We start from the raw sequence: 23,782 nt of genomic DNA on the forward strand, positions 1-23,782 counted from the left end.
AAAAATGCACATTGACGAGTGAAATTTTGGCTGGCGATGTATTTTTTTTTGCATGCTCTTTCAATGTTACTTTGTCAGGTGGAATACCCCTCTTCTTTTGTTAGCACAGAGTTTTAATTCTGCTACAAGTTTTGGCTAGATATATGTAAAAGAAAAAAATATAAATAAAACTATAATTTGTAAATTTTTTATTTTTGTTTTTCTTTGGACGTTATCTTCAATTTATGTACATTACACACTTCTTATTCGTAAGTCATAGTTTCAATTGTCACAAATTAAAAAATCTGAACGAAGACTTATATCGGTACATTAATAATAATTACGTAAATTGTTGAAAAAAAATCTCTTATGTCAACGTTTTAAAATAATACGCGCTCATACATCATCAAATTCAAAATACAAAAAATAAAATCAAATAAATTCTTTAAAAAATAAATAACAAAAAATTAACATAATCTTAAAATTAATTAACATATGACTTAAATGTAATTTGCGAAGTTTGTGAGATCAAAATGGTTTTCTTCCCATAACCATTACAAAATTGAAAATAATACTTAGATCTGATTTTTGTGCATTTTCACTTCCGGCCGCTTGTATTAAGCTGTAAACAGACCAAAACAAACAAAAATTAACTAATTAATCGCTTTGTCTATAAAATAGTACTAGGTACGTTCTGATGAACTTTTCCAAAAAAAAAAAAAAAAACATAAACAAATTTCTTGTTGGTATAATATTTAAATTAACGAAGCTTAAAAGAAGGACTATTTTTTACAATTATGTTCATTTGAAATGAAAACAAAGACGAGGAAAACAGAACTCGATATTGTCAACTCTCATCGAGTTTATCTGATTAAGCATTGTTTGCTGAAACATGACGAGCAATTATTTGCAAAAATGCTAATGAATTCTGCGAATTGAGTTTGAACCGTATACCGCGAGTTCGTACATATATTATAAATGTATTTTTTTCTGATGAAAATTAATTACCCTATACTAAAAGAACGAATATTTTTAAGCACAGAATAAAAGGGTCGCGAACCTATAAAGCGTTATTTTTTTAATAGTGCGTAATATTCGTATTAAAATAATTATCTTTGACCGAATCTTAATTCCTAATCCTCATTATGTGCGGAATTTATTTTTAGCATCGGTAAGTTGCAATAAGTAGGTAATTTATTGAGAGAATCAGTCTCATCATTTAATTTAAACGTTAAAATTACGTAGAATATGAATTTTGTACTTACTCATCTTCGAGTTGATGCAAAATCTTATTACCAGCTGATTGGCCGTAAGTGTTTTCATAATTTTGGAACGTAGCTGTACTTCTGATGTAATTAACCAAATCAGAAATCGATCCTTTAACTTTCAGATAGGAATCTTCATCTCTGAAAAAAAAGAAGTTAACGTACAGTCTTATTTTCTGACATATAAAAAAAATATTTTATTAAGGGAGGGAACGGAACGAAAAAAAGGTCAAAATTTATTCAAGTCGAAATTTTTCAATTTTCAAAGAAGAATAACAAATGGAAATAATCAAAATCTACCAAAACTTTCACATACTTGTATTCAAAGAAAACTAGAAAATTTAAAAAAAAAAACATCTAAAATAAGAAGAAAATGCATAGAATTGAGAAAATGATTTGAAATTTGACAAAAAAATAAGGACAGTTTTGTTGAAATTTCAGAACCGTTTCGTTCTTTTAAAAATTTTGTGGCACATAACTTTTCAAAATTCGAAAAGTTTTTAAAAGTTCAACAGAATTATTTAGCTTGCTGTCCCAATTGGTGATAAATTACAAGTAGATAGGTTAGTAACGTACCTTTTGAGTGGTTCTTTGTTGAAAGTAAAATCATCGAAATCTTTCGTCTGGTATTTATGAACATACAAGTTTTTGCTTTGGTGAGGCATGAATTCGGCCAGTTTCTTGTTCATTAGCTACACGAGTAAAAATACAAAATTAGCGTTTACATTTGAAAATAATGAGGATCGCAGACTCGCAGACTTCACTGTCTTTAATTAATCGACCTACCTCGTCGATGATTCCGTTAATTTGATCGTAAGGTTTTTCGCAGCTTGGCAATGAATATCCGTAAATAGCCAGCACTCCTCCGGGAGCAAGTACACGTTCGACTTCGGAGTAGAATTTTTTCAAATTGAACCAGTGAGCGCATTGAGCCGCAGTTACCAATTGAACAGAGTCATCTAAGCAACCTATACCTTCAGCTGTGCCTTGTCTGTGAAAATATCAATAAGATGGAGATTAGTCGAGGTGTACCTAGGTTGATGAATTCTTTGAAAAGTTCGAATCTAAATTCTACGTTGGTACTCTAAAGAAGTGTTTTGAAAACAGGTGAGAGAGGGGATTTATTTAATTAAGTATATATACCTGTAAATAATGTTGTACGATAATCCTCCAGGTCTGTGAGCATAGATATCTTTCAAATCACTCGAATCGAATCCAATCACATTTTTGAAATAGGGAGACAACGCTTCGGTACTTTTTCCGTTACCGCAACCCACATCAACAGCTGTATCGAAAGGAGTGGACAACTGCGCAAAAAAATAAAAAAATAAAAAAATTAGTCGATTAATTGAGTTAGGATACTTTAATATTTTTAATTACTTATGTAGATAGTACACATAACTAGCAATTCTATCTATTTTTACTTCTCTCAAGAACGTCTACATACACACACAGTTCCTACATACAAACCGCCAATAAATACCTACTTAGGTACATGAAATTTTTAAAATGTTGTGAAGAGGAAATTAATGCGAAAAGAACTCGGCTACAGCATGTAATTAAGTTTTATGAGAAAAATTAGCGTCGGTTTCATAGACTTGTTTTGTTTGCAGATATTTTCATAAATTTTTTTATAGTCTGACTTTCCTTAGAAAGGATCACCGGATTGGTTCGTAGACAAAATCTATTTCAGAGTTCCAGAAGCTCAATTTTATCAATTTTGAAACTTTTTTCGAAAATCCCAAAAATTGTGAACCAAATTTAAAAATTTGAGCCCAAAATTCTTCAACTTGCTCAAAAATGAATTCCTCGTGAAATTTTAACCCACTTTAACAGGTCACACGATATTTTTCCATAAATGCCAAAAATCATATTATTTAACCCAATTTTGAGCACAAAATTTTTCAAAATTGCTCAAAAACCATTTTTTACAAAATATTTGAATTTTTCGCGAAATTTTAACCCATATTGATAGGTCGCATAGTTACTTTTGAATAACTCTATGACACTTCTAGTCTAGCAGGCATATAGGTAATAGTCGGGGAGCTCACTTAAGGATAAATTGCACCTCCTCCCTCCCGGTCGATCCTCCGGGACAACTTTTTTCTCGAAAGGGGAGTTCTAAGGAACAGTTTTAGCCCTTGTACTCAAAAAAAAAGTGGCCCTACGTACAAAATGGCGGCTATTTTGATTGACAGGTCAGCCGAAATCTCAGATTTTGCGTTCCAACATAGGACTTGCATAAAATTTTTCAAACTGTACGAAAGTAGATCGAAAGATCAAGCAAAAATTCATCACCCGTAAAAATTTCAAGAGCTAAAGTGCGTTTTTCGATTTTTGGTGAATTTTTGAAAATCAAATTTAGGCCAAAAATGAGGGAAAAAATGAAAGAAAGCTGAAATTTGAGATACACCCTATTTTCGACATGCCCAATCGATTGGAAACTGTTTCAAACCGTTTTGAGCAGTTCTGGAGCCTCCAGCGACTTTTTGAAAATTCCTGGAGCCTCCAGCAGATTTTTGAAACTTTAAATTTTCACAAAATTTCATCAAATGGAGATGGAAAGCTGAAATTTACTCTACACTCCAATTTTAACACCCTCTGAAGACGACTTCAGGTGGGTTCAAATCATTTTGGAGCCTCCAGCGACTTTTTGAAAATTACTGGAGCCTCCAGTATATTTTTGAAAATTGAAATTTCCCCAACAAAAAATTAATCAAATGGAGTTGGCAAGCTGAAATTTACTTCGCAGACTACATGGTGGTTTCAAATGGTCTTGAAGCTTTCAGCAAATTTTAGAAAATTTCAATTTTCCAAAAAAACGCCATACAACCTTTCAAAAAGTCGCTGAAGGCTCCAAAACGACTTGAAATCCACCAGCAGTCAATTTCGTAGCGTATTGAAATTAGTTTGCAGAATGAATTTCGACTCACCATCTCAATTTGATGAAATTTTGGGGTAATTTCAAGTTTCAAAAATCTACTGGAGGCTCTAGTAACTTTCAAAAAAATCGCTGGATACTCCAAAACGACCTGAAATCCCCCTGCAGTTGACTTCGTAGCGCATTGAAATTAGTTTGCAGAATAAATTTCATCTTTCCTATTCCATTTTTGTGAAATTTTATGGGAATTTCGAGTTTCAAAAATGTGCTGGAGGCTCCAGAACTGCTCAAAACGGTTTGAAACAGTTTCCAATCGATTTGGCATGTCGAAAATTGGATGTATCCCAAATTTCAGCTTTCTTGGTCAATTTGGTGAAATTTCATTTTTTCCCTCATTTTTGACCTAAATTTGATGTTCAAAAATTCACCAAAAATCGAAAAACGCGCTTTAGCACTTGAAATTTTGACAGGTGATGAATTTTTGCTTGATCTTTCGATCTACTTTCGTACAGTTTGAAGGGGGGGGGGGTGCCAAATTCGATTTATAGAGCACTTTTTGCCATAGTGGAACTGTTTAGAATAAAAAAGTATCGCAATTCAAAATCTCAAAAATTACAGGCAGAACTTGAATTTCAAAAAAAAAAAAAAATGGCAATTAGCTGTGAACTTGGCTCAGGCATTCTACGTCATATTTGTCATATTAATTCACACTTCAAATCTGATAATAATAAGTGAGTAAGCAATCGAGTGACGGGGAAATGAGGAAACAAAAGAAATACTGTATTAAATTCGCAGCAACAAAAACAACAAGTCATTTTGCGAGTTATTATGAGAGTCGAATTTGATTAGGTAGGTACCGATCAAGGTTGCGGTGAATCCGTACATCGAAGCGAGTACCTACTCGAGATAATTTGAATTTCAACTTTCAAGCAAAAAGGCGTCATTTTTTAATCATTTACTATAAAATGTGATAGACTCGAACAGCAAGCAATAAAAAGTCTCCTGATCAAACATTTTCTTATCACAGCTCGTTCATCAAACTACCCGTAATTGATACAATTTCACTTTCAATTAGCTCGTATCTAATTACGTTTATGTAATTTTTTACGCATCTAGCTGCAACTTTTTCAAATAAGTACCTAATGGAAATATTCACGCAGTTCCTTCAAGCACGTACTTTTTATGAGCCGAACGCGTGCAAAAAACAAAAGTAAATATTTTTTGAAAACACTTATCTTCAATTGGATAAGTAAAGTACCATCTACCCAAAGTATTACTGACCGTGAGAGGTTATCACGCCTATCGCACACTTATACATATAGCCAGGTAATTAGGTGCTTAATTTAATGCAGATAGCTTCGCAAAACAAAGCTAACGTACAAAAAATAAGATACAGCAGCTGAGGAGCTGGCGACTATTAAACATTTTTCTATGGTGCAGAAAATTGTTTACGTGAAAGCCTTAAAGCTTGCTGGTGCGACGTTATAAAATGTAAAATCAGCCATAGGTAAGCGTAATTTATACGGCGCAAAAATGTATATGGAATCGAATTTTAAAAAACTAGTTTACAACGTCAACATTGCGCCGCAACTAAACATTAGAGATACCTATCTACCTACGTACGATTGTCGATTACGCTCGGGGCTTGATTAATTATCGAATCAGTAATTTTCAATTTCCTTAAACCATACGAATACCTAAGAATGAAGACAGAAGAGAGAAATAAGAAAGAAAAAAACAACCGCGAGTACTTCTCTACCTCTCTACCTTCTCTTAAAGTCTACGAGTAAACCTCTCCCGGTACCTACTAGTAGTGGATTGTGGAATAGGTGAGGCGAGGTACTTATTATGCATTTATACCACAAGTACCTACCTATGTATAAGCTCAATAGTGGGCACGATTTAATAAAACGACCTTCAGATTCAGACGTCTTGCCCATTGAACATGTTTTTCACTCTCCTCGTCGTCACTCTCAGCAAGATTATGGCAGTAAAATTTCGACTCTAAGCACCAAGTCCCCTATATTCATTATGATTCCTCTCCAGTTGACTTTATTTACGCTCACTCTTCACAGACGGAGAGGTAGAGGTAGAGGTACCTACGATGTATTTATGGAGAATTGGTGATGGGGCGAATCATACGAGTATCTTTTGCGTATTATTCCTCTTCAAGGTCAAGGTTACTACCACATTTTGATAATTAAAATTTACGACCATCTGTATTTTCAAGTTTCGCTTTTTCTTCAAACTGGGAGAAATTTATACCAAGTACCCATAATACATACATAAATGTACATATAAATGAGATTATGGCACGATGTTTCGTTGCCGGTTGCCTAATGACTGATGTTCACGTGTTTCCTTTATGTGAGCTTAATCGGTACGTATTAATATGGTAAGTGCCAAGTGGCGGCGGCGGTGGTGAGAGGTGGTGGTCGCTATCGTAAAATACAGGTAATATACATAAGTAAGTTTAATGCAGGTGCGAAGCGGAGGGGAGGGGAGCGGTGTATTGTATGACATTGCTTTCTCATTGCGATAACTGCAGATCAAAAATGATGCTAAAAATTGGTATTCATTCGATTTTTATGAAAAGGTTACAAAGAGGACGTTAGCCTTTATAGTAATGTTCGCATGTTCCACCTAATCGGTCAATATGGTACTAATTAGACGCACACGCGACTTGTTTGCGGTTTCGTTATCATCATCATCGTCGTCATTCTTCTTCTTTCGCCATTCATTCTCAGTTCCCACGCACTGACTCATAACTCTCTGTATCATTTCAACTCCCACCTCTAGAATATTATTCTAATAAGAAAAGTGAGAAGCAGCTTTAAAAAATGTGCCCAGAAATACACTTTTCTTCCTTCGTGTTAAATGTACGTAACCCTCAAAATGCTTCGAGCTTCAATCAGTCTTTCAGATTCAAAAATGGGGGGGGGGGGTGAAATTCGAAAAATTCCATAGGCAATCAGGGCTGTAAGGTAATTTATGTTGGTAAATTACGGCGGTATTTTATGGTATTTTACCAAAAGTTTATTACCGTATTTTACCATGATTTACCAAAAAGCCAAATTGAACACTTTTTTCCCCATCTTTCCTTCATAAATTTCCCACATCTCCATGTAAATTTATGATGAAAAAATTACCAAAAATTTTCCCCATAAATTTCCAAAAAATGTCCATGGAAAATTTCCTATAGGTAATCTCTAATAACACCAGAAAACAGGTGAAAATTTACTTCAGAGGCAGGTCAGAAGTTCAGAACTTTGAAGTCAAACTACAAATAACTCTTCATATCCAAAATGGTAAAATACCATAAATACCGTAAAATACCGCATTTTACTGTATTTTACCAATTTGGATATGAAGAATTAATTTGTAGTTTGACTTTGAAGTTCTGAACTTCTGACCTGCCCCTGAAGTAAATTTTCATCTGTTAGGTGTTTTTAGAGATTATAGAAAATTTTTTGGAAATTTATAGGGAAAATTAGGTAATGTTCAAATCATAAATTTCCATGGAAATTTGGAAATTTATGAAGGAAGGTTGGAAAAAACTAAAAGTGTTCAATTTTGCTTTTTGGTAAATTATGGTAAAATACTGTAATAAACTTTTGGTAAAACACGGTAAAATACAGCCATAATTTACCAACATAAATTACCTTACAGCCCTGGGCCCTGGGTATGGCTGATAATGATAAAACAACTGTAAGAGGGGAGCATGGCAAATGTCCGAATTAACAGAGAAACAATGTCAGAGAAATTCCACCCAGAAAGAGGAGTAGGACAAAGGCTGCATTCTTTCCGCACTCCTGTTTAACCTACAGTAAAAGTCGAGTAGCTTATTATTATTATTATTATAACAGTTAATGTTATAAATCGCTTTATGTTATTAAAACTGTTCAGTCCCAATCTTTTATATCTCATTACATTGAAATTCCATCAGGTATTGTAATTAGAGCATCAGATAATGTTATAAATTTTAAGTGATTTTTAAGCGGTTTCCGCATTTTAATGTAATTTTAAAATTATTTTAACACTTTTTCACCCAGTTTTTGCCTAGTTTTTCTGAAATTTCAGACTTCTTTCTGATTGACATCATTTTTTAATACTTTTTTCATAACTTTTTGAAGTTTCAACCTATTTTCAACATTTTTTCTCGCATTTGTTGCGAAATTTTAGTTCAATGACTACATATTTAGTAAAAAATTGACCATATAAAAATTTTAGGAAAAAAATCACTTTTTTGTTCAATTGGTTTGTGATATAATTTGGTTAAGGGTATATTCTACAAAGAGCATTTTAATTTGACAATTGGTCAAAATATGAAGTTGATTTTTTGTTATTTTCATCATTCATTCATGAGACTGAGTGCAATTGAGTGAATGAATTTAGTCGTGCTTATGTCCTGCAACCCACTCTCATCTAAACTTCAGATCAGTCTTGCGGAGCAGAATGAATTTTGTTCCGGGTTCAGGGTTCCACTCCAGCATAAAAAAAAATTCTGTTCAGGTTTCTTAGATCGTTCCACTCTGCTTAAAAATATTGTTCTGTTCCAGTTTAGCGTTCCGTTCCGCTCCGACTTTTCTTTTTTGTTTTAGAGAAGGTTGCATGCGTCAGAATTTTTGTGTCTGGAGCAAAAATTGAAGTTGAAATACCCAAATTGGTTGAAAAATGAAAATGGTTGAATTTAGAGTGTTTTAATGAAATTTAAAGTCCGTCTCACATAAAAGAAGCACCATAAACACCCAATGAAATTTGGAAGGTTTTACTTGGTGTTATGACTGTTAAGGATTTGAATTTTTATGAGCTGAAAATGGTCTATTTCATGTCATTTACCATGTCTTGTTATAATTTACTGGTTTATTGAGGTAAAATTTCAGCAAAAACACGTGTTGTTCATACTACAGTCTTGCAAAAACATTCATAACTTGACAGGTCAAAAAATTTTGTGAGGTTGGGGCGTTAAAAACCCATATTTTAATTCTGGTTTGGTTCTGGTTTCACTCCAGGAAATTTTTTGTAAGTTGCTCCAGGTTCCATTCCGCTCTGCAAAAATTCTCCCAAAAGTTAGGGGTTTAGCGTTCCAGTTTGTTGCGGGTCAGTTCTGCTCTGCAACACTGCTTCAGATGGGGATTTCTCCATGAATTTTCAAAATTCTCCAATTTTTTTTCACCAATACTGATATTTTATCTATGAAATCGAGGGTATGTACTATGTAGCCATATTTTCTAATTTTGCTTTTCCAACAGAGATGTGACCATCTAAGGTACCTCCATTCAAGTCCCTATTATAGCCATTAGATGTCCTAAATCAAAAATATCTCGACATACTCTCGATTTTTGAATGTTTTTTGAGCAAAATAAATCAAACCCCAGAAAAATCCGTTCAATAGTTTGTGCACAATCCCTGCCCAAAATTGACCATTTTTCATCAAAAAATCTTATAGAACGCACTCTGTAGAGAATAAAGCAAAGAGAAAGACAAAGATCATGATTATGAATCAGACTAAGAACAACTTGCCTGAAATCCAAGAAATTGAGGAAATCGAAGTGGTGAATTGATTTGTGTACCTGGGATCCATTATTGATAATGATAACTAAGGAGGCAGCAAAGCTGAGATAAAACGCACAGCCTAAAGTACACAAAGCACCATTTCTCACCTAAATAATACATGGTTAGATGCAGCAGTGAGCAAGACCCTGAAGATAAAGGCTTGTAAATGCTCTGGTTTTCTCAGTTTTTCTCTACGTGTCAGAAACGTAGACAGTATGCGAAGGAGACAAGAGAAAAATTGACACGCTCGAAATGTGGTGCTGGAGGAAAATGCTTTGGATCCCATGGATGGCAAAGAGGACTAATGTGTCCATCCTGGGACTGGGAGAAATTGGTGTCCAGAAGAGGTTGTCGGCGGTGGTATTCAGCCAAATGCTCAAATACTTCAGGCATGTCACAAGGGCAGAGAGATACAATGGAGGGAGCTGGTGTATTGGGTCACGATACCCCCTTAGGGGTGAAACGGCACCAAGAAGTAACCCTAAAAATGCTTCAATCTTTAATCAGTCTTTCAGATTCAAAAATGGGGCATAAAATTCGAAAAAATTCACAGCCAGTTGAAATTACTGGAACTTCTGACAACCCCCCTCCCCCTCTTGTACCCCTGAAGTACATTAATATGCGAATACCGCGAAAAAATGACGTATTTAATCGTATAAAATGTTACTATCTATCTACTCCACAGGGAGGCTGTTTTTTTCTGATAACTGCGAAAAAAACAACAACGGATTCGATTCGAACTTCTAACTACAGAATATCACACGAACATAAACGTGATAGAATATACGATATTATTATTTACTCAATTTTTATCGCTCAACTTCCTCCGTACTTGAAAACGCTTATCAGCGACACACCATGTGCTTTCAACTTTTCATACCATTTACCTATAAATGCGCATTGCTAATGCACAATCGAGAGTTTTATGTACATGTTTAAATTAAACTTCGTAGAATCAAAAATCACGTTATCGACTTAATTATGTATAAATAAATGTACATAATTGGTGTTCTTTTTGTTGCTTGTTTCAGATAATATAAATTCGGTTCATTATCACACCATGCGATGAACTCGCGTACCTATCAAATTGAAGCTGCAAATTCACTCGAATTTGAACTCATAACTGATAACTGACAAAATGCAGCCCCACATAATCATTTACCTACTTCGATCCCCAATTCATTTCTGCTCAATTTTTCTCCTCTCGAATGGCTATATTAAAACCTATGCTCGCACATGAGCATTCGAATAATTTCGAATGAAACCAGATTGAAACTACGTAGTAACATACATAAATGGAAATGGCGTACTATACGAGATAAATAAAAACACCTCTTGTTCCTCTACTCTCTCAGCCTCTCTAATCAAACAACAAACGAGTTTCCAAACTGGCAGAACAATACCCCGCACATATGTACCAAAAATTGTTCAAATATACCATCCAACTCGGTGGTATTATTTGGTAGTTAGGTAAACCATAACCAGCTGCAGAGTGCAGGGGACTAGGGGTACACGCTAGGTTATCGTATATAAGAAATACAAAAAATGCTCAATGTCACCTTCTGCATACCACAATACGAGAATGTACAAGGGGTACCTCAGCAGTCAGCAAAGACTTTAACTTCGTAAATAAATATACCAAATGGCATATGCATAGCGTACCTACCTACTCTGTAGCTGTACCCTGTACCCTGCCTGGCTAAACATACATAGACATAGACATAAGCCATACATATGTTAGATAACATAACGTGTAAACGTCACCTTGCTTCGCTATTTTTGTAGATATTCTGAAAGGAACCGGTTGCCTTGCTTTCGAAAGGAAGTGTTTACAAACTGCGTACGCGTATTGAATAACATATTACGCACTTGTGATTTGTTTCACATTCAAAGCCCCCCTCCCCTCTGCTCAATGGGAGTAAAAGTGCGAGTAATTTCTCAATAACATCGACAACACACCGCACCGAACCCTCGGCGGTCATCAACTTCCATATTTTAATTCCATTGGTTCACAATAAACAAAGTATACAGAAACAGGCACACAAAACAAACCACGTAATAATGTTTACAGTGCGTAAAAGTGCGTAATTTATATAGCTAAATATCTTTGCTACCTGTACCTCTACCTAATGCCCATTGCCAGCTGCTTGAACTACTCCCTATCGCAGGCGTAACAGAGGAGAAATTCGTTCAGCTTACCGATTCCTCGCGAAATTGCTCTCAATTTTCATTCAAAATCAAATAAAAAGGAGGAAACACAATACGAAATTATTTTTCCAGTCAAGTTATTTTGATTTCCGTCCATGGAGCCCCCTCCCCAAAAAAAAACAAAAATAAAATGAATAAAGACTGTATACATTTTTTGAAAATTTCTCATCTTTCAGCCAAAATTTTACAGAATAACAAAACTCCTTGAAAAGAAACTCTCCTTTAAACAGTGTGGTTCTCTTGTACGAAGCCCCCTCCCCCCACCCCAAAAACAGAGATTGAAAAAAATGTTTTTCAAACAATATTTTTTGATTTCGTGCGAGTATCTGTGTGAGGGTGGGGGGGGGAGGGTGTGAAGGGGATTTTCTCTTGAAAATGGATTGATAAGAGTTCTGACACAGAAATTGTTTCAAACTTTCGAAAGGTCGAGAGTTACGAGTATTTTTTCTTGAAAAGAGGGGTTGGTTATTCAGAAATGTATCGACAAAAAATGAACAATTTTCAAAACAATTTTACAACCTTCAATATTTGATTTTTTCTGGGGAGGGAGGGAGGGAGGGACGGAGGGAGGGGGTGTTCAAACAATAGAGAGGCTTTATATATACAGAGGAATAAATATTGATTGAGGGACAGAGGAAAATTTTTTCTTGTGATGGAGTTACTTAAAATGTCTACTTTTGACGTCGGAACGAACATTTTTTCAAGGAGTAGGTAATCTCAACTGTCATTTTTTTTTGTCTGGGCAAAGATAAACCAAAAACCAAAATTTCAAGAGCATAAACGCATTTTTTGATTTTTGTTGAATTATTAAAAAATCAAATGCGGGCCAAAAATGGGGAGGGGGGAATTAAAACTTTATGAAATTGACGTAGAAAGCTGAAATTTGGTGTGCAGCCTATTTTAAATTCTCCAAATCGACGGGAACGGTTTTGAGCCGTTTTGAATAGTTCTGGAGCTTCCAGAAAATGTTCCAAAATTGAAATTTTTGTAAAATTTACATAATAGGTGCTAAAGTGTGTTTTTTTGTAAATTTAAAAAAATTAAAATTTTGCACAAAAATAGTAAAAATCAAAATTTTACCAAATTGACTTGGAAAATCGAAATTTGGTATGTAGATGTTCTTCTTCCGACCACACGAATCTACTGAAAACTGGTTTGAACCCCTTTGAATAGTTCTAGAGCCTCAGACAGATTTTTGAAAGCTGAAATTTCCAAGAATTTAAATTTTGGCGGTTTTTGCGACACTTTTTGAATATTTGAAATTAAATCACATCCAATCAACTCAGTAGGTTGAATTTGGACCATGAAGTGAATTTCAATTTTCCCAGAAATCTGCTGGAGGTCTCGGAACTGCTCAAAACGATTTCAAACTGTTTCCAATCGATTTGACAGGTCGAAAATAGGGCATATCTTAAAATTTCAGCTTTCTAGGTCAATTTGATAAAATTTTGATTTTTTTTCTTTCAAAGTATGTACTTTTTTTGAAGGATTTATTTAAAAAATTCAAGTTGTTTTAAGGACGATTTCCAAACTTCTTCATCTAACAATTATTACTTTAGGGCTATTCTAGGACCTCCAACAATTTCCGTTCTTTTTGAACATTTTTGTTCTTTTTTTCACTATTTTCTGAAATTTACAAAATTGGTCGAAAATTCCCTTTTGAGCTCACACTCCTGGTATTTCGCGATAACCACCTAAAATGGTAGAAAAGGTGCCCAATAAGCATCGACCAAAATTATAGGAGCTCAAGTTCATTTTTGAACCTTCCAGAATGATTTGAAAATTTTTGGAGAAAATAAAAAAAACGCCAGCGGCTTCAGAATGATCCAAAACTGGTAGTTGATGATTTGTAGGAGTTGAATAGAAAAAATTACCCACATTTTGGTTCACTTTGGTCAAAAAATTCATATTTTATTTTAAAAAATTAAAAATCGCCTTCAAAGATTTTTTGCAAATTTTTAAAAATTTGCCAAAAATCCAAAATTGAACTTCAGCATTGGAAATTTTAGGATATGATCTTTCAAGCTACCTCGATTTCGTTAAAATTGGAGACCCGAGACCGCTACCTTGAAATGATTCCCTCCTAAGACTATTTTTGAAGCTATTTCATCCCAAACATGCCCCACAAGGAAGCATTGCGAACCCCGGAAGTCGATTCACATGCAAAATTTTCCACAAGGAAATCTTCACATTCGACACTTTCTTGCACGATAAAATCAAACAAAAAAAATCTCAGATCATCCATCGAGACTTGAATGAAATTTCTCATTGCAAGTGGCGTACGTGCGATACGCCATGTGCCATGTGCCACGCAACTAGGTCATTTAATGGGCATGTTTACATCAAGGTTTTTCACTTCTTATTGGCGGAATAGTGAGGCGTGCAGGGTACGGTCGTGGCAGCTATTACGAGTAGGCCTACGAAAACATTACACGATTTGTACCATCACTAACTACATATCTGATTCTATGATTCTAAAGATAGCCATGAATCGTGATCTGTGATCCATGATCCATGACTCGATGCGTACTTAGGCCACGCTTGCGCTTGTTGTGTCGCCGCGGCTTCGATGGCCCGCACCACACATCCGCACTAGCAAGGTAAACTGGTCGACGATTTGCTGTTTTTCATTTCTTTTTTTACGCATTACCGTAAATAAATTCACATATTTGTGCACCAGGTACTGGTACACGCTGCCTCACCTATACCTTAATGTACCTACGTATGAATTTTACCTACCTATGTACGTAGCTACGTACAAATCGAGCGTGTGGAAACATAATTAATTAGGTAGTAAACGATACGTTAAATTTTGTAGTTCTTCAGCTACGTACCTACGTACAATACTGCGAATAATTTGGACAATTTTGACAAAAAATCATATCATTTCCCTAAATTACGAGTAAGAAAAAACCATAGGTACTTCCTACCTGTCTCATCATTCCGAATTTGATAAGAAACTGTCGATATAGGGGGTTGATGTAGGTCAAATTCTGAACATGCCTCTATCATTCGTACGTTAAGTGTTGTTCAAAGTATGTATTTGTTCATAAAAATACATTCGAAAGCCGTTAATTCGATTAGGAATCGAGTGTTTTATTTTTACGAAATTCAACAACCCATAAAATTTCAAGTGGAAATTGGCTAAGCCATGGATAAGAAGACTTCTCAAGTATTTACGGTTTACTTTGCCCAGCAACCCTGCATAAGCTGCAGATCAGTAAAATTTGCAACTGTGTAAATGTATGGACTGCAGATTTACAGCGAATATGGCGGGTTTTACTTAAAACAACAATAAATACCGGTCAAGCGACGATTATGTCACTTTTTTCGCACGCAACTACCTGTATCATCGAGTACAATCAACTCTTTCGAGGCTTGTTGAGGTGCAAGGCGCCTGGCAATGTTTTTTACGTGTAGTCTTATACAGAATTTCTTTCAGAATTTTTCAAGATTTTTAGCAATGGGGTCTCAAATTTGAAATTTACACTCGGTTAGACTTGCATTTGGACCCAAAATCCGAGTTTTTTTTCAGATTTTTTTTGGAGAGGGTAGGGGGGGGGGACAAAGTTGTCAAAAACGTTAACGTGGATATTAATCGAGAAGACATCTAAAAATCACTTCATAGGGCAATTTGAAAAAAAACATAATATACCTACTTTTATGGCATTTTTTTTTCACCTTAAACGCCCCACATACTCCCCCCTTTCCATCGCCATCCATCAAAATTGACCTAGGAAGCTGAATTTTGGCATTTATATTCGGCCAGGGACAACCCGAAGCGAAGTAGTTTCTCAAAGGTGGAGAGGGGGGGGGGTAGAATCGCTATGCCAACTCTTGTTACAAAAATTTCCAACTTCACCCACTAAAATTCTACAAGTGTTTTTTTGTCTCATGAGCTTAAAAAACAAGGTAAAATATTTTTAATGTTGGAAAAGACAAACGAATTGGCTCAACGAAGCGAGGTCAAAAACTTGAAAATTCCAAATTCAAAAATTACCAAAAATATATTCTTCATGTGAAGACTTTGGTTTGTATTTTTTAGCTTCAAAATTTTGGAATTTGAATTGTTTTTGGTTTCGGAAATATTGCAATTGTGAGACAGAAAAACAAACAGGCCTGAGCGAAGCGAGGACAAAAGCATTAAAAAATTCCTGTTTCGAGAGATGAAAAAAAGCTAAATTTTCTTAGGAGAGGGGGGAGGGAGGTTGTTTAATCATTTTTGGCTTCAAAATTTCAGAATTAGAATTTTTTTAGAGATTTCAAATTCTGAAATTGAAAAAAAACTTTCGGAAATTCGGATTTTGAGAAGTAAAAAAACCATATTTTTAATGTAAGTTTATTTTGCGTTAAATATTTTTTGAATCTGAATCGCAGTTTTAGTTCAATTTGGAACAAGATTGAATATTTTAAAAATAAGTCAACATCATACAATTTTGCCAAGTTTTAATTAATTTTTCAATTTTTTTTTTGAACAATTTCGCGTGAGTAACGCGTTTAAATCATAAAATTAGAATAGGTACTTTTGTTGTTAATGTTTCAATTTTTTGGAAAATTTCACTCAAGTCGTCGGTTGGAACTTTTAAGCAGTTCTAAACAGTTGAAAGTTCTTATCAATTTTTAATGATTTATTTTGTTAATGTATCTAGTTGTTTTTGACTGAACGTAAATTATCATTTTTTTTATCTTGATTAGATGATAAATCTTGTTATTGGATACCTAGAATATTAATTCTACGAACGCCCTTAATGTACCTAATATCTGCCTCATCAATTTCGAAAATTTAGATACAATTTCGAACATTTCCTCTCCAGTCTTGATGGTGATCTCTAGAAAGATTCATTTCTAACTCTCCTTCATTTTCTTATTAAAAATGATGCTGAGGAGCTGTTTTTTATTCTTGAGTATCGTAAAAATTTTAGAGATTAGTTGTTGTGGTTCTTCTAAGCAACCGGAAGATGCAGAAACAATTAGTATGTACCTAATTCAGTTTTAAAATTGTTTATTTTATCTAAGTATACGATAACGGCGAGCAATTTGGCCACCCAGTTAATATGCCCACCCCAGCACCCCTCAAGATCTAGAAAGGGAACTTGATATTTTTAAAATTTGGTTGCGCAGGGTTGTGGCAAATGTAAAACAATCTATTATCCCAAAATTTTGATAACAATCCATCTATGAAATTTTTTTCAATATTTTTTAAAACTCAATACTCAGAAAACGGCTTCGATGAACTTGAAATTTAATAGGCCTCCACAATTCCTACAAAGTACTAATACGACTCTCAATTTTTGGCGAATCATTCGCCAACGAATTGATCAATTCTTTAATTTATGAATCAATTCGTTCGTGAACGATTCACCTAAAATTGAGCAAATGGATCGATTCGTTCGCGAATAATTCACCTAAAATTGAGTAAACGAATCGATTCGTTCGCGAACGAGTCACTCATGCGAATCGATTCGCTCGTGGATGATTCACCTAAAACTGAGTAAATAGATCGATTCGTTCGTGAATGATTCACCTAAAATTGAGTGAATGAATCGATTCGTTCGCGAATGATTCACCAAAAATTGAGTAAACGAATCGATTCGTTCGCGAACGAGTCACTAATGCAAATCAATTCGTTCGTGAATGATTCACCTAAAATTGAGTAAATGAATCGATTCGTTTGCGAATGATTCACCAAAAATTGAGTAAATGAATCGATTCGTTCGCGAACGAGTCACTTATACGAATCGATTCGTTTGCGAATGATTCACCTAGAAATCAATCAATTTGTTCGATCGCCAATCGGTTGTGAATGATTCGAATTCGATTCCATTCGATTCACTTCGCTCGAAAACAGATCAATTCCTATTCAATAGTTTCACAAAAACCGAATCAATTTCGTAAATTAATCGATCCGTTTGCGAATGATTCACCAAAAAATCAATCAATTTATTCAATCACCAATCTTTGGCCCTTTGGGTACTGATTTTTTTGAATATTCAACGCTAAAATGACCATAAATATGGCCATATTTTTGTACAAAACGTATTTTCCAACTTGCTTCAAAAAAGTGAATTGCTCTTCATGAAAACGCATCAAAAGTCCACAGTGATGCACATAATTATTCGAAAAGTTCGCGAAATCCCCTATAAAACTACATACAATAGGTACCTAAGCAAGTTGTTCTTTACTTTTGACAACAAAATGATGATCGTGATCCGAAAAAGAGTATCCCTCAAATGATACGAAAAAAATCACATTTTCTTAAAAATGTCTATATTAAAAATATAAGTATAGCTGTCAAATGGAGACTTTCAGATGGATTGTTATTAAAATTTCAGGATGTAGGTAGCCTATTTTAAATTTGCCACGACCCTACAACACAACCAAATTTTGAAAACATCCAGTCCTTTTCTTGATCTTGAGTGGTGGTCAATTGGTCATATAACCCGCCGCGCCGTTACCTTAGGTACTACCATGTGATTTAGATTGGTAGATCTATTACCTATTATCTATTGTAGGTATACGAATAATTGTAAATTAATAAATGTGATGACGCAGGTAACGAAGATGATGACTTCCTGGAGAATCTTGACAATGCTACCAGGATTAAAGTTCTCAGAAGATTGCGTAAACTCAATCAAACTGTCGCCGATAAACGTCTTGAAATTAAAAAACTCAATCAATCTCTCGCCGGTCAACGTCTTGAAACTAAAAAACTCAATCAATCTCTCGCCGATAAACGTCTTGAAAATGAAAAACTCAACCAATCTCTCGCCGGTCAACGTCTTGAAATTAAAAAACTCAATCAATCTCTCGCCGGTCAACGTCTTGAAATGGAAAAACTTCGCAACTTTTCCAAAATTTCAGAGGTACGAGCTAAAAAAGACTTACATTATTTTCAGTCAATCATAATCACTCCTAATCTGATAGATAAGCAAATCTGCGCTCAAATAGATACCTCTGATCCGGAATCTAATTTATAATTTTGTGTTTGGATCAACATCGTACCATTTTCTTCCGTATGGTGCGATGTTTTCAAAAAATTAAATTTGGTACCTACAAACGTGATAATAAAATGTAATTTTTATTTCAACAGGAATATACGAAATTTCAGTGCGGAGTAAGTGATGGGCTACGCAGTGTGCAGCGTTTTCTTTATCAAGTTCAAGATTTCAAAAGTACAGACGAGTACAAAAAAAAATATATTGCAATTAGTCCCTCGAGAATGGAACGTAAAATAATGACACGTATTATTAAACGTGTTGCTCCTACGATACAATTCGATAGAGTTTATAATAACTCGTTACATATCTGGCGGTTCGTAAAATTTAGCACATCGTCTCTTGCGCTATCATTACAACAAAGGCTGTCTTCCGATGACTATTATTTGACCGCGTTTGCAGCTACTTTGCAAAGCGAATACTACTTATGTTGTCGGTATATGCACACTAACAACATCGAGCAAATTCAAACACCGGCCATTCGAGCATTCATGGAAGCTAAACTACAAGGAAAATCTGTATCCTTATGCCAGCTGCTGCAACAACAAAAAAACCATTGGCCACTCCAGCTGCAGGATTTAGCATACCTGAATATCTTAAGACAGTCGCTGAAGCCAAAGGATCCTCCCATCAACTGGCTGTACACAGACACACCCAATAACAAATGTAAATATTTGGTCATGCCCCAGTTAGACCCCAGTGAAGGATGTGCGAATCTAGTACTACTTGATTATTGATCCAGAAAGTTTTTCAAAATTAGAGAAAAAATAAAAGTCAACTTCAGTTTGTAGACATTTGAAAAAAGAAATTCACAATAGGTAGTCTGCACCAAACACCACGCCTTGTCATACCCGTTGTCAGTCAAAGGAGTATCCAGCACTAACTTGGCTGCATCGCCTATCATTGCCCCTTTCAAATAATAAAGTTTTCTCACTTTAGAGATACTCGCCTCTTCATGAACTAAGTTTTGGAAGAGTGAATAAAACTCCAAGAAATTCTCAATATTACTGTCAAACTTTGGCAGGTCTATTTTTAGCCCTTTGATGGCAGGCTTACAGGTGCCTGACAAGCTGCCATTCAACGTAGAGTTGGCAGGTGACTCGCGTGTCTTCTGCGCCTCAAATTCATTAACATACACATTCGCCTTTGCTAACCATGGTAAAGCTACCTTTTCAACACTATAAAGGTCTGCCATAACTACATCTTCGCCTTTTTTCATATCTTTGTCTGTTTTGGTATTAGCTGCCATTAAAAATCCACGGTTAGCAATCGATTTAAACGTCTCATATTCAGATGCCAACTCATTAATAGCAATTTTCACCTGAGCGACATTTTCAACTGAATAAGGTAAAGCAATTAGCTTTTTAAGTGACTCACCTGCCTTATTAAGGGATCTTGCAACATAGCGACTACTTTTATTGTAGTCAAATGCCTCGCCTTTATCACCCATAACTAACGATGATAAATATGCGAATAGCGAACGAATATGAGCCAAAAGAGCTCTGAATATGTCTAATTTGAGCCGCAATAGCTCCACCCACAAATTAATTGAGCCACAATAGCTCCACTAAAATCACTCATTTGATCGAGGAGTCCCTGTTCGGGCGCCAAAATGTTTTTCGTGAATAACAAGAATCGCTAGGGTGAGTGATTAATTGAAAATAGACGCCTTGAATTAGCACATCACGAATATATTTACAGAAAAGTACAGGAATAAACCACAAAATAGGTTTGTTCGTTTTCTCGGGTTTCTTGTCGGGTTTTGCCCCGCGCTACCTCGCGCAACCCACGCGCTAAACCCATTTAGGGGCTGCGTGGGGCAAAACCCGACAAGAAACCCGAACAAAACGAACAAACCTATGGAATGTCAACTGACAATAGGCTGGCTGACTGACAAGTTGAGAGATAACACGACAACATGTTACCAGGTAAGAGAACAAATGCAGAGTGAATGAAGAAATAAAACTGCGCCTTGTTACAATCTATTGAAGAGGGCGTGGCTAGGAAAGCCAGAAAGGACTAAAAATTGTTGGTTTTACCAAATCACACAACACATAGCCTAGATAGGTAACAATAGCTACAAAAATAAGTAAAATCATACATGAATTTACAAGAAAGGAAAAAGTGCATATTTTACACAAACAAAAATCGTTTTTTTAAAGTTTAAAAAATCGAAATAAAGTAGTTTTTATTTGAAATTTTTGAAAAGTAGCAAAAAAACAAAAATTAACTTCAGCTTATAATTTGAAAAAAATCATTTTTCTTAAAAAAGTTGAAAAAATTGCCATTTAAAAATTTGTCTGAATAGTCTCCCACTCGATGCAAACTTCCTGGAAATTTAGGATTTGTCCCCCTTTGCAGTTTGCACTCCAACATATGGCATATTTCACATGAAAGGTAAGCAAGTATTGCAAAGGGAGGAGAAGGAGGACGAAGGAAGAGGGGGTCTGATCAATAAAATGGTTGGCCAACGTTTGAAAAAAAATAAAATAAAATTTTTTCAAGTTATCAGCACATGAAAAAAAAATCATCAAATGAAACCTTACACAGTAAATCGAGTTAGTAAATTCGAGTACCCAATTGAAACCAATTAATACAAAATGTACTTGACGACAATAAATAGCAACGTTTCTTAAAAAATTAATTAAAACCAAACGAAGTGACCTCAATAAATACGGAAATAGGCCTAGGTACATCTATCATCGATAACAAACTAACGCATACAGTAATGACAAAAGTCACCGGGTCAACGTTTAATAAATTCGCATTACGAAAATTTTTCTCATTCGTACAGATCTGCATACAATTTTTACCAAGTGTTCGATCGAGGAAAAAACCATCAAAACTCGAACCGGCATAATATACCTACATGTGATTCGAAAAAAAAATTACTAACGTTTGTGGTTATACTCGAGTGCAGATAACGAAAATGATAAATAAATTGTAATCTTATAAGCTGAAAAAATAACGTTATCGATGAAATTTATTTACTTTTTTAGTCATAATTCGTAGATTTTTTCCGAGCTTTTTATTACGATGCTCATTATTTTTTGTGTTGACGAGCAAATCTCACAATCGGATCAATTAATAGGTATTTGATATTCCTTCAGAGGTCGAGCGTTGAATAATAAAACTCAGAATGATTATGGAGGTGAGGGGGAGAGGGGCGAATCATGAAATCAACACGAAGGTATGGGAATTAGCAAGTATAATGTACCTAGTTTAATTTTTTTTTCTCGATTTTTAAGGTACATACGAAAGGAATCAAATTTTGAATTAACCAAAGTACCTAGTAGTCTTATTTAGCATTACTTAAATAAAAATAAAAACGTCCTTCACTTTTTTCGAAAAAAAGGGAGGTGAGGGGGAAATGTCAACCACTTCCTTTACTATGTTGAGTCAGTTTTGTATGACATGTACTTGAATAGGTAGGTAAAGCGCCCATAAAATGTATGTAGAGAAGTACTAGCAGTAGATAAAGACGTTAAAAGCATATTTTAGCAATAAATTTTACGATATACTTCGATAAGTAGAACAGTTCAAAACGAGCGGAAAATTCTACAACATTCTAAAATGAATGACTCAAAAAATTTTTCCAAGAATTTGATTCCTTTTTTAAAAAAAAATGTTGAGCTCGAAATAAACTTTAACTCGCTCCAAAAAATAACTAAAACTTTTTCCAACAATTTGATACCGTTTTTTTTTCAATTTTGATTACCTAAAGTCACTCCAATAATTAAATAAAAAATTCTTCAAGAATTTGATTCTTTTTTTTCTTTAAATTTTGATCTCAAAATTGAACTTCAATGTCAAATTAACAAACAACCCTCTAAAAACCCACCCCACTAATAATAATCGCATCGAACCGAACTCAAAATTCAATACAACAATATTAAAAATACAAAAGATACAAAAGATTCAAAAAATTGCCCAATTTTATCAACAACAAAAAAAGCCGGTAAAAAGAAAAATTATGATATCAAAACTTACTCGTTCGTTTAAAAATCCGACAATTTTTTTGATCAATTCGGGTGGCGGAGCAGGCCGAAATTTCGGATAAGAAGCAGCTTTCAGAGCAGTTTTAGTCAGCAACGACATCGTAAGTTTTCACTTTTTTTTTCTGTTTTTCAACGTACGCGAACAACGAGTTAAAATTCAAAGAATAAAAATTTTCTAGCGTCGAGCTTACTTTTAAGTCTTCGCACTGATAACAATATTTACCGCGGCCGGTTTTGATATTTAAAAAAAACAACGGCGCCTTTTCCCCCACTCGAAAACCGGTTAGGTGCGCTCATTAATTCAGAGCTTATGCGTTGTTGTTGTTGTGCTTGGGCATAAATGTGTGTGAATGTGAGACTCGATAAGAGTATGGATGAATGTATGTGTATGTATGTATTGTGTATTAGTAATCAGATGTTTACTGTCGTATGAGTATAGGTAGTGGTAATGTACGCCGTATACGAGCTTATGGTATTGCCATAATAAACAATGATGTACACCGGTACACGTATTTGCAACAATATCAGAAGGATTGAAGGATACGTACTGAGAAATTCAACCAATGAGATAGATAGGTACCTACTATCAGTAAACCTAAGCTAAGCTAACCTACCTTTGAAAGTGAACGCGTTGTTTCGATCACGTAGTGTTTATATTATATTTATTTTCAAAACGAATTGACAGACATAAATTATATATAAATATTTTGCGGACGTGATGATGCACATGTGGTGACCTTTTGGAAAAAATTATCAAATCGTGTACATCGCAGAATGCAGATGTATGTAATGTACCACGAAGTACGTTAGCACTCGTAGTCTGGCATATGACAATAGGAATAATTGCACCACCCTCACCCCCTCCTTCTCAGATCCGTTGTGAAAACTTTTTTCATCAAG

General features: G+C 34.8%; 2 protein-coding genes across 2 annotated transcripts; one reads left to right on the top strand and one right to left on the bottom strand.

Annotated features, from left to right (window-relative positions):
- Positions 1-171: 171 nt before the first annotated feature.
- Positions 172-23,101, bottom strand: LOC135843984 (putative methyltransferase DDB_G0268948). The gene is made up of 6 exons (XM_065362061.1): positions 22,875-23,101; positions 2,388-2,551; positions 2,031-2,235; positions 1,821-1,936; positions 1,245-1,385; positions 172-601 (listed from the first exon to the last, which is right to left on the bottom strand). The coding sequence occupies exons 1-6, from the start codon at positions 22,980-22,982 to the stop codon at positions 508-510; spliced, it is 828 nt and encodes a 275-aa protein (XP_065218133.1). The 5' UTR covers positions 22,983-23,101; the 3' UTR covers positions 172-507.
- On the top strand, positions 16,644-19,824 carry LOC135843975 (uncharacterized). The gene is made up of 3 exons (XM_065362050.1): positions 16,644-16,862; positions 18,442-18,752; positions 18,980-19,824. Exons 1-3 carry the CDS (start codon positions 16,763-16,765, stop codon positions 19,619-19,621), a joined length of 1,053 nt encoding a protein of 350 aa, XP_065218122.1. The 5' UTR covers positions 16,644-16,762; the 3' UTR covers positions 19,622-19,824.
- Positions 23,102-23,782: the final 681 nt, after the last annotated feature.

This window comes from Planococcus citri, chromosome 1 (assembly GCF_950023065.1).
Source record: "Planococcus citri chromosome 1, ihPlaCitr1.1, whole genome shotgun sequence".
Taxonomy (NCBI): Eukaryota; Metazoa; Arthropoda; class Insecta; order Hemiptera; family Pseudococcidae; genus Planococcus; species Planococcus citri.

Excerpts from the sequence above, each read along its gene's own strand:
- LOC135843975 (XM_065362050.1), top strand. The coding sequence starts at position 16,763 with ATGATGCTGAGGAGCTGTTTTTTATTCTTGAGTATCGTAAAAATTTTA. Across the intron at positions 16,863-18,441 it reads GGAAGATGCAGAAACAATTA|GTAACGAAGATGATGACTTC; the intron begins GTATGTACCTAA and ends GTGATGACGCAG. Across the intron at positions 18,753-18,979 it reads ACTTTTCCAAAATTTCAGAG|GAATATACGAAATTTCAGTG; the intron begins GTACGAGCTAAA and ends TTATTTCAACAG.
- LOC135843984 (XM_065362061.1), bottom strand. The coding sequence starts at position 22,982 with ATGTCGTTGCTGACTAAAACTGCTCTGAAAGCTGCTTCTTATCCGAAA. Across the intron at positions 1,386-1,820 it reads AACAAAGAACCACTCAAAAG|AGATGAAGATTCCTATCTGA; the intron begins GTACGTTACTAA and ends CTTTTTTTTCAG. Across the intron at positions 602-1,244 it reads TTGCATCAACTCGAAGATGA|CTTAATACAAGCGGCCGGAA; the intron begins GTAAGTACAAAA and ends GTCTGTTTACAG.